At 34.2% G+C, this 10,956-nt stretch overlaps 3 protein-coding genes across 3 annotated transcripts; 2 read left to right on the top strand and 1 right to left on the bottom strand.

Annotated features, from left to right (window-relative positions):
• Positions 1-743: 743 nt before the first annotated feature.
• LOC106379119 (calcium/calmodulin-regulated receptor-like kinase 1) lies at positions 744-3,124 on the top strand. Its single transcript, XM_048751530.1, is given in 8 exon segments — positions 744-1,060; positions 1,235-1,388; positions 1,660-1,786; positions 1,975-2,060; positions 2,146-2,185; positions 2,188-2,216; positions 2,290-2,493; positions 2,575-3,124. Coding segments are annotated over 8 exon segments (1,284 nt in total). The 3' UTR covers positions 2,902-3,124.
• A 1,535-nt stretch (positions 3,125-4,659) lies between these two features.
• On the top strand, positions 4,660-6,365 carry LOC106390090 (50S ribosomal protein L24, chloroplastic-like). The gene is made up of 4 exons (XM_013830482.3): positions 4,660-4,911; positions 5,537-5,575; positions 5,693-5,923; positions 6,055-6,365. Exons 1-4 carry the CDS (start codon positions 4,789-4,791, stop codon positions 6,265-6,267), a joined length of 606 nt encoding a protein of 201 aa, XP_013685936.2. The 5' UTR covers positions 4,660-4,788; the 3' UTR covers positions 6,268-6,365.
• Positions 6,366-7,863: 1,498 nt separating this feature from the next.
• LOC106390079 lies at positions 7,864-9,960 on the bottom strand. The gene is made up of 2 exons (XM_013830473.3): positions 9,086-9,960; positions 7,864-8,648 (listed from the first exon to the last, which is right to left on the bottom strand). The coding sequence occupies exons 1-2, from the start codon at positions 9,855-9,857 to the stop codon at positions 7,999-8,001; spliced, it is 1,422 nt and encodes a 473-aa protein (XP_013685927.2). The 5' UTR covers positions 9,858-9,960; the 3' UTR covers positions 7,864-7,998.
• Between the last annotated feature and the right edge of the window lie 996 nt (positions 9,961-10,956).

The following is a 10,956-nucleotide window of genomic DNA, read 5'->3' as shown; positions in this document are numbered from 1 at the left end:
TGATCAATTACTGAAATATTCACAGCCATTACAATATGTAAGTTCATAAAATGTATTTTTTTTATATAATTTTAAATTACAATACTTAGTGACATTTTGAAACCAATCGTAAGAAGCAATTATATCAAAGTAGATAGAAACAACCATTTTTGTATACAAATATAGAAAAATGTAATCAATAAAACGAAAACAACGTCGAAATCATCACATATTCAAATCTTTCGAATTCAATTTGAGTAACGTCATTTCATTTAAAACATTAATTAAATAAGAAAAAGAAGCTTTTCAGTTTCGTTATTTTAAGTTTTGAAGAAGACGTTGCTAATATTGCAAAAAAAAATTTGAAATTTTCATAAACCTTTTCTTAACACGAAGCTTAACATTGGTTGCCTTTTGTTATCGTTTGGTTGAAGTAGATCCCCTCTGGTATCACTCTCTCTTTGGGTTCTTTTCTGTGCAACCAAAGCAAAGCTCTCGAAACCTCATTAAATATCATCTTTGGGGTATATATTATTTTCTTAATTTGTTTATACAATTGAAGACATGATATGAATTTTCATCAGCAAAGCTTTTGTTCAAGATTTTGATATATGGTCAACGTTAGCTAATATTTCTTATCAAAGAAAAAATAGTTGATGTCCTCCTCTACTTCTTCTTCATCTCTGATCCATTATTATTATTATTTTGTTCTTTTTGTACAAGAGCTCGAGGCATTAAGGCTACTTGATAACATTATTGAAAAAATGGAAGGAGAATCCTTTGGTTTGATCGTTGGGATCTCACTTGGTTTGGTGATCGGTGTGCTGTTAGCTATGGCAGCATTCTTATGCTTTAGGTACCATAGACAGAAACCTCAGATTCTCAACAGTGTTTCAAGCAGAAGTGCTACGCTTCCCATCAGAGAGAATGGACCTGATGCTTGCAACATCATGTCGGATTCGACTCTTGGTCCAGACTCACCTATGAAATCCTCAAGCAACGGCAGGTCTGTTTGGCTTGCTGGGTTTAGCAAGAGGAGCAATGTGATCTCTGCTTCTGGCATTTTGGAATATTCTTACAGGTTTGGCTAAGAGTTCCTTTACAAGTTTATTGTCTCTTAACCAATAAGGATTAGAAGGGAAATGCTGGGGATCTATATAACGTTTTAGAGTGTTTAATTACGGATATGATACTTGAATTCTTGGCATTATATCTCGTTTTTGAACATATGTTCTTTTGTGGGTGGTTGAGTCAGGGATTTGCAGAAAGCAACATGTAATTTCACGAATTTGATAGGCCAAGGAGCATTTGGACCTGTCTACAAAGCTCAAATGTCCACCGGTGAGACTGTTGCTGTCAAAGTTCTTGCCACTGATTCTAAACAGGGCCAAAAAGAGTTCCACACAGAGGTAAAACACACACATCTCTTAAAATGTGCTTGATGATTCTGTATGACACTCAAATCCAAAGAATAAGTTTGATTAACATGAATAATCATTAGCCATTAGGAATGCTTGAGCATGCCCATACTTACTTTTTTTTTTTGTAACACGAGCATGCCCATACTTACATTTTATTAAATCTCTGTTAACCCAGAATTTGTTATTTATAAGACAGGCTATATTCCGGACATTCCTATATTCCTAAACTCGCTCACTCACATTTTTTTTTGTGTTTCAGGTTATGTTATTGGGGAGGTTACATCACCGTAACCTAGTGAACTTGGTCGGCTATTGCGCAGAGAAAGGACAACACATGCTTATATATGTCTACATGAGTAAAGGAAGCTTAGCTTCTCACTTGTACAGTAAGCAACAACTTTATTCATCATAACATATCAATCTGCTTGTCGGTAAATTAATGTAGAACTATTTGCTATAGAAATGTAGTCACTAGTCAGTCACACACCTTTATTATCTAACATGGTTTGGAATTCACCAATTTGATGAGCTTTCATACACATCTGAGACTCACTAAAATGTTTTCTTGATACAGGCAATAAATATGAACCGCTGAGCTGGGATTTGAGAGTATATATTGCTTTAGATGTGGCACGCGGTCTAGAGTATCTTCATGATGGGGTAAGCTAAATTACTGAAAACCATCCACCATCTCTTATCAAAACACAATTTTATAAAGCAATGTTTTATTCAAAAAAAATTCTAGGCTGTTCCTTCTGTAATCCACAGAGATATCAAATCTTCCAACATTTGTTGGATCAGTCAATGGGAGCTCGGGTAAATATCTTATCTATCCCACTTATACCTTATTACCTCAAATTTTCCAATTTTAATTGTCTTTTAAATTTAGGTTGCTGACTTTGGCCTGTCTAGAGAAGAAATGGTAAACAAACATGCAGCTAACATCAGAGGAACTTTTGGTTACCTCGATCCAGAGTATATCTCCACAAGAACATTCACCAAGAAAAGTGATGTTTATGGTTTTGGGGTTTTGCTTTTTGAGCTTATAGCTGGAAGAAACCCTCAACAAGGTCTAATGGAATATGTTGAACTGGTAAATGAGGCACCAACATGATCCTCAACTCCACATTTGTTTCTTTGAAGAAAACATTATTAAGACAAGTTTTTGTTTTAGGCGGCTATGAATGCAGAGGAGAAGGTTGGGTGGGAAGAGATTGTGGATTCGAGATTAGATGGGAGGTTTGATATACAAGAAGTGAATGAAGTTGCGGCTTTTGCATATAAATGCATCTTTCATGCACCGAGGAAACGTCCCAACATGAGGGATGTTGTGCAGGTTTTGACACGTGTCATTAAGGTGAGACATGCCAGAAAACGTCAGAAGAAGGCTCCCTTGCTTCCACCTACGGTGGCGTCTAGTGTTGAGCAGACTGGAGATAGATCGGGTCTATCGGAAAATCATAGGAGAGATAATTCCATGGACAGTACACTTGAAGACTAGTGATGCATTGTTGTTTGTTTAAACAAAAAGAACAAAAATATTTTATAATTGTAATTTATTACCTTTGTAATTGGCTTTTTTATATTTTTGGGAGGGTGGGTTCTAGGATGATTTATAGACGTATTGTTAGGAGGATGTTGATGGTAACTGAAAATAGTGAATGGGAAATAATAGGAGCGGAATACCAAATACATCAAAAATGGAATAGATTTTTTTCTATTTATTCATGAACAAATTGCTATAAATAATTTTCTTTGTATTTTATTTATTTATTTTTATTGAATAAGTATTTTATTCCATTCATTATAAAAGGTAAAAAAAAATATAGAGTTAATGGTTTAAAAATGTAGAATTAATGGATCAACCGTTCCATATCATTTCATTCTAAATTATAATCTAGTTGCAATGAGCACAACTATTTGAAATGTTTGGTTTTTGGATACATTTTAATCCAATTTTTTTGTTCTTCCAAAAAATAAAATCGTATATGTAATAGTGTTTTCCATTGGAAAAATAAAACATTGGGGAACTAAAAATTCTGTAACTTATAAATATTTGAACGAGGAAAAAAAAACAAAAACAAAATCTTAGAAATATTGAACCTAACTATATAGTGCTACGACGGGCTCGGAAAGGTGTTAAACACCCTAGGTTCGAAGTTTACTAAATTTAAATTTATCCGTTTGTGTGGCCAAGTGATATCAATACTATTAAAACATAAACATGCCCTATTGATATTAGTTCAGTCCAGTTATTTTCTTCAACTATACATACACGAAATATAAATTTTATGTTTCCTAACTGCATTTTAAATAATCTTTGTAACCACCACTTCGAAGTCCACAAAAATCGGGATCCACTTTAAGTTTTTAACTGAATCTAATTATTTTTTCTTTTTCTATTAGTCTTGACCATTCAAATGTATTAGTTACAACTTAACACAACAAGCAGTTATATACGAAGATGTAATTAAAGTGGTGATATCTACTCCGTGTATAGTTATATATATTTTTACGAAACACCTGCTTAAGTTTAGTAATAAAATGTGGGCAACTATAACTGGTATAATAATATAAAACCTAATAAAAATATAATATGTTGTAAACTTTATGAATAAATTTTTAAAATAATTTTCGAAATACATATGACACGAGTGTATAGTTATGAAACTTGATCTATTTAACTTGAACACAACATATATCAATGGGTCATGGTCCGAAAATATATCCGTATTTTAAAAGGACGGGTCAGAAAATTTTACATATATACAGAAAAAACAAAAAAAATACAAATTAACATAAAAACTGCGGATCAAGATCCAGAATAGACAAATATGATTACAAAGAAACATATATATGGACATATGATTACAAAGAAACGAGTGTATGTCTGGTTAACTTTTAAATTATTATTATTTTATAAAAGATATTTTAAATTTATACACAAATATGAATACAAAGAAAAATACAAATATGATTACAAAAAAAAATATTAAATTAAATTTCTGAAAAAAAAAATTAAAACAAAATATATACCCGCCCTTTCAAAGGGCGGGTCAAAATCTAGTGGATATTTAATTCTCATTGCAAATAACCGGATTTATCTAGTACCGGTGAACAGGCTTCAGGAGATCGGTCAGTTAGACTTCGGTCCGCCAAATTATCAAAAAGTTAAAAAAATGCAGAACTTCTATACTATGTTTGGGGTATTACACCAAAGCAGACAATATTTAAGCCCAAACCTTAGCCAAAAACCCACCAGTGAAGTTAATCATGGTACTAAAACGGTGTCGTTTAACAGTAAAGAGATAATTGTTATCCTCGTCTTATCGCCTTGAGACGAACAGAGACATGAAGTGTTAGCAAGCGGGAGTTACTCTGAAATAAAATGGCGACCATGATGACTTCTCTTCAGAGCTCGTTTACATCTCTTTCGATATCCTCCAACTCCAACTCCTCCTTCCTCGGCCAGCGTCTCCTTTCCCCGCTTTCCCTCTCCGCCGCTTCTCCGGTAACTCCCGTTTTCGAATTTCTCGTTCTAATCAAAGACATTGCCACGTTTAGCTCGAACATTTAGCCCTGTAACGGGTTTGATATCTTTCATTGGACCTGTTGATTAGTTTCATTTATTAAGCTTTTGGTATGGTGAATTTTGGTGCCAATTCTAAATTTTTTCTCTAAAAGGAGTAAAGATTGAAACTTTGTTGTGTGTTTCTGCGCTATGAGTTATGTTTAGTGGAGAATGGATTGGAGAATGTGAATTGTCTCTTTGTCTTTTTCTGTGTTAGTACTGAACTGAGATGAAGTTATGAACACTTTAAATTCTATAACTTTGATTTTTTTCTCAAAAGACAACTGTTTATCTCTACTTGGCTTGGCGATGCATCTAAAACTTTTAAGTTAGGATCTCTTATTTTTGTGTGCTCGTTTGATTGATTGGTTGGTGAACCTTTTGGAATCTAAAGAATGCATTTAGCACCTGGTGATGTACATTTTGGTTGATTATGGTTTTGTTGCTCGAACGAACTTATACTGAGTCAGAAGAATGGTTTAGCGTTTTTTTAGGCAAAGTGTTTGCAGTTGGAGTGGGGTTTGGTTCCTTAATTACTCTGCTTTTCTTTTGTAACTCATTGCAGGTCAAGCCCGCCCAGAACCCATGTCTTGTTTACGCAAAGGTTAGTAACCAAGATCCTTTACCTCATTCTTTTGGTAATGTTGTTGAGTTTCATCTCTTGATTGATTCCTAAGGGCATTAACAGGATTATGATGTGTTTTTTTTTTCTTTCTTTCAGCTTAAGCGTTGGGAACGGAAGAAATGCAAACCAAACAGTCTTCCAATTCTGCACAAAATGCATGTCAAGTTTGGTGATACGGTCAAAGTTATATCTGGACGAGACAAGGGCAAGATTGGAGAAGTCACTAAGATCTTTACCCACAACAGCACCATTGTCATCAAAGATGTCAACCTCAAGACCAAACACATGAAGAGCCGTGAAGAGGGAGAGCCTGGCCAAATTCTCAAGGTCAGACACCACTCACATGACTCTCTTAAAAATAATTTGCAAAACAGAAACCACATCGTGTAGCTCCCTTCACTTTGCCTTTGGCAGTGATGATGATTGAGGATTGTGCTAAAATGCATTATGTTTTCCAGATTGAAGCACCGATTCACAGCTCAAATGTGATGCTGTATTCGAAAGAAAAGGAGGTGGTTAGCCGGGTGGGTCACAAGGTCCTCGAAGATGGACAGAAGGTGAGATATCTGATCAAAACTGGGGAACTTATCGACACCATTGAGAAATGGAAGCAACTTAAGGAGGCTAAGGATAAAGAAACAACTCAAGTTGCAGCTGGCTCAGCATCTTAGCATCTCCCTTATTTCTTCTTCATTGCACTTTTGATTTGTAGACTAATGGACCTATGTATTTGATGATGGATATATTGAAAATCCATTTTAAGTTAAAAGTGTAAAAATCGTACCAGATAAACACTTTCTCCACTTACAAAGCTACGAAATATGTTTCTTACAATCAACTTTTTACAGGGAACAAAGAATCTACAAACGCTTTCATATGTGGCTAAACCATGGTCTTTAAGCCTTAATCAGCTCGCTTTTAGCTTCTGTATATTTCGCATATTTAGGGGATTACTAATGCGTTCTCGTCATTATATAAAAGATCCGAAAATGACGACATAGATTGTTGTCGAGTGGAGATAATTAATTACAAGGTTTGTATAGAATACAATTTTCTGAGACGGCATGTGGTATGATCCCACCGTTACTTCGGCGGTTGATATAGATACACTGTCCATTTCAGGCCTCGTCATTTCTCATTCGTTCTCAAATATACATTTATTATGTGTCAGTTCAAAAAAGAAAAATGAACATACATTGTATGTATACGTAATCAAATATCGAAATAGCCACATTTTGAGATATCTATGATTCATTTTCACTAGACTATGCTCCCTCTTAAACAAAATTTGCTTTGTCCACAAACAACTTTAAGTACAAAATGTATTATCACAAATATTTTTGCAGAGCCCTGAAATAATATATCTAAAAAAAAACAAAATGTATATTTGTTTTCAAAATTCGAAATTTCAAGATTTGAAACTTTTATTATTATTGGGCTCGCATATTCTGATTTTTCTTTTCTCGGCGGATATATATTGATGAGAGGGTGGCTTTTGCAGATAGAACTAATAAAAGCTCCAAATAAATGTTTGCATGGGATAGAATTTTGTCGACACCTTTGACGTAAGCTTTGTCTCGCTGACATTATGAAAACTATCGAGTAATTTAGTATGGACCATTTTATTCGTTTTAGCAAAATGTCTAATTATCATTAATGTTATTTTTGTTTTTATATGCCATGTTTTCTTATATAAATATTCATTTTGTATGTAATCTAGGACTATACGGGGATGGTTCCAAACAAAATTTTGAAGCTAAAGAAAACCAAATGTCTTTGGGTCGTCTGAGTACTATACATATATGATATGTTCTACTGTACATCATATATTATGTATTATTGATATGTATATAATAGAAGTTAAAAAAAATATGAAAACACTTTAAACAACATAAATCCATATTGAACAATTAACACGATTCAACCAAACAAGCAATGAAGCAAACGTTCATGTTCCAAATCTTTGAAAGGTTTACCGTCGACCAAAAAAAATTATCATGTTTGTTTAATTTGTTGATGAGTTTTTTCTTATTTATCGATTTTTGTAAGAACTTTTTACTGAATGAACTTGGCATTTATAGTAGCACTTTTACCAACAGGCCACCCGTGAAACTAAAATTCTCACTCTGACACACTTTACAATCTATCTCTTACCACATCTTTTTACGTTAGTATAATATACGCCAAAATACAAATTTATCTAACATAATATGAACAAAATATTTTTGTCTCTCTAGGTAAGAATAATTAAGAACTCAGACATAAACTAGCCGAAAATTAAAAATTTAAATTCCAAATTCACCTTGAAAACAAATTCGGAACAAGATGGTAAAAACTGAAATTATGAACAAATAACAAGAACATTTTGACCTTTCTGCCAAAACAAAAATGCTAAATATTTTTTAAGACTTGCAGATTACCACAAAGCAAGGAAGCAAAGCTCTAGGATTGAGCAAATAAAGCTCCTCCACATTTGTATACAACCCAACTTTTCCAGCCAAAGAATCAAACCCACTCATCATCAACCCATTCACCTCCTCCACATTCTCCACCGGCCTATGAACTCTCCCGGCTATAACCCTACACACAATCAACACCTTCCTCACCGTCACCGTCCTCTCCCCATCTCCCTCCTCCACCAAAATCGACTCAAACGCTCTCCCGCTCGTCGACGCCGTGAAAACCCCAACACCGTTATTCTTCTCCCGCTTCGCCGAGAACCCGTTCCGTATGATCCGGCAGACGCAGCACTTTTCCGCCGTGCAGAGGCTCGTCGACCCGTTTATCCCCAAACCGCAAGCCACGGTGGTGCCGTGGAACCTGAGCAGCTCGTTGCCGTCGGCGAGACATCTCGGATGCTTCTTCTGGAGCTTGCTCGCTCTGATCTTCACCGTCTCTCTGTACTCCTCGAACCGAGCTAGTGTCTTCTGCATGTTGTGTACTTTTAGGACACGGTCTATTCTCCCGCATTGGTTCTCTGACTTTAACCAGCTCGTTCTACAGATTATCTCCACTATCTTCCTCGACGAGTCGCCTTCTACGAGCTCCGTCACTGTAATATTATGTGCAAAGTTTATAACTTTATAATCTAAATATGCGAAAATGTTCATAAAGTTGAAAACTTTATATTATACTCCCCTCTGTTCCTAAAAGATCCATATTTAAAAAAAAAAAATTGTTTCAAAAATATACATATTTTATGTTTCCAATATATTTTTTGTCAACTAATAATGAAAAATTGTAAAGTTTAAGAACATTAACTGCATTTCTTAAAATTTTATTGATTTAAAAATATAAAAAATATAAAATTACAAAAAAAATATGTATTTATTGATAAGTTTTAATATGTTTTATTAAAAAATCTGAAAATTCTTAAACATGGATAGGAGAGAGTATATTATAAAAATGCGACAAAATCTTCATAAAGGTGAAAACTTTATATTATATTCATTAATTATATAATCCCAATGGTTAAAGTTTCGAGTTTACCGGCGTGTTTAGAGAGATGATGAGCTTCTGCAGCTTCGAGTTTGTTGAACTGTTCACCACACTTATGGCAAGAAACAGAGTATTTGCCTCCGTTAACGGCGGAGTCTCTGTTCATCTCCAAAGAAACTCTCCTCTTTGTGTGAAACCCTTCTCCTGTTACCTCTCTCTCCGACGAAGCAAAGGATCCCTTTTTCGCCGCCGTCGACGAAGCATGGCTCCGGTGAGAAGCAGAGTGGTTCAGATGATGCATCGGCGTCCCCGGCCTCAGCATCCCCACAAAAGTCGTCGACCGTCCGTTTCCTCCGCCGCCACCGCCGGATTCCGTTGCTCCGGCGGGCGAAGCCATGTCTCCGACGCCGGTGATTTTGAGCTCGCAGGTGGAGTTGCTGAGGATGACTTCGTGGGTTATGGGGTTGAGGAACTCGTTGCTTCCGATGGAGCGAGGACTGCTTATCGGCGGTTTCTCGAAGTGGCGTTTGCTCCCGTGGATCACGTCTTTGAGATTCGCTATCGATCTCGAGCATCCGGATAAGCCGCCGCCGCATCCGGCGGAGGGTAGGGAGGAGTTGGCGGTGGAGATGCGCTTGGTGGAGATTGTGGTGAGGTGTTTTGTGGATTTGGGGACGTGGACGTCGGATGGTTCGGATTTGCAGTGGAGAGATTTCTTGAGAGAGAACCAAACAGTAGGGATGTTGTTCTTCTTGTTCTTGTTCTTGTCTTTCTGAAGCTTCTTCGTCTTCTTAGTTTGGCTTCTTGTGTTTGAATCGTCCATTGTGGTTGTAATCTCCTTTTCTCTCTCTCTCTCTCTCTCTCTCTATCTTGTTCTGAAATTTTTAGTTTTGTATTTTTTGGAAGTGATATTTTAATTTAATAGAATAAATAAGGAAGAAGATGCAAAATATGCAAGTAAATATGTTTTCTTCGTCTTTTATGAAGACACTACAGTTGTTTTTATTAAATGAGAGTGTCTTTATTACTTAAGTCAATTAATTGAGAGTAATAAAAACTATAAAATGTAATAGGTAAGAATAAAATTTTGTATTTATTTTGTTAGTAGGCATGTACGTCCATATGAATCTAAAAGAGGTCTATAATGTCTCAACTCACCTATGTAAATATATAACACGAGAGAATGTTTCCTTCATTTACCATTTTACGAATCTATGAGTAAAAAAGACTTCTCTTCTCACTATATGTGGATAACGATCGTGAAATAGTATTTTACTAGGTAATAATGTGCAGATTATGATATTTTTAAAAATATTGTTAAATAAATATTTTTTAAAAGAATAATAAAGATATGTGAAATTTTACGATTTAATCAAGTTAAAATTGTAAAAGTATTTAAATTTTTATCAATTCAAAATGATATGAATATTAAAAATAAAATATTTATATGGTATATAATTACTTGAATGATATTATATAGATATATACTATTTTTTATTAAATGATATTAAAATATTCATATTTTTTTATGATCATTATATTTCTTAATAACAAAAATTTAAAGTATTTAATATACATTAAAATATAAATTTTATTATATGGATGATATGAATTTTTAATTTATTATAATAATATACAACTAAACAAAAAGATAGATGATATACAATTTTTTAATCAAATTTATTGTTCAGTATTATTGTTGACAGAAGAAAATGATTCAGTATTATTAATTATCATATTTGTAGTTGCATTAAATAATCATGTAATTTTTATTACGGAAAGAAAAAGAGTTAGTATTTCTGAACATTTAATTAATGGATTGTCTGCTATATTATATACAATGAAAGTTATGTAATATTTCTAATAATTAACATCATTTTTAATATAAATTGTGAAAAGAGTTGTAGTGTTAACACTTAAAC

Source organism: Brassica napus, chromosome A2, assembly GCF_020379485.1.
Source record: "Brassica napus cultivar Da-Ae chromosome A2, Da-Ae, whole genome shotgun sequence".
Lineage (NCBI taxonomy): Eukaryota > Viridiplantae > Streptophyta > Magnoliopsida > Brassicales > Brassicaceae > Brassica > Brassica napus.
Note: the sequence above shows the minus strand (reverse complement) of the source record. Positions and strands in the feature narration are given on the sequence as shown.

What these genes read in the sequence shown, in the direction of transcription:
- LOC106390079 (XM_013830473.3), bottom strand. Translation starts at nt 9,857, where the DNA reads ATGGACGATTCAAACACAAGAAGCCAAACTAAGAAGACGAAGAAGCTT. An exon ending in TCATCTCTCTAAACACGCCG is followed by an intron (nt 8,649 to 9,085) that starts GTAAACTCGAAA and finishes ATAATATTACAG; the next exon opens with TGACGGAGCTCGTAGAAGGC.
- LOC106390090 (XM_013830482.3), top strand. Translation starts at nt 4,789, where the DNA reads ATGGCGACCATGATGACTTCTCTTCAGAGCTCGTTTACATCTCTTTCG. An exon ending in CCCTCTCCGCCGCTTCTCCG is followed by an intron (nt 4,912 to 5,536) that starts GTAACTCCCGTT and finishes AACTCATTGCAG; the next exon opens with GTCAAGCCCGCCCAGAACCC. An exon ending in CATGTCTTGTTTACGCAAAG is followed by an intron (nt 5,576 to 5,692) that starts GTTAGTAACCAA and finishes TCTTTCTTTCAG; the next exon opens with CTTAAGCGTTGGGAACGGAA.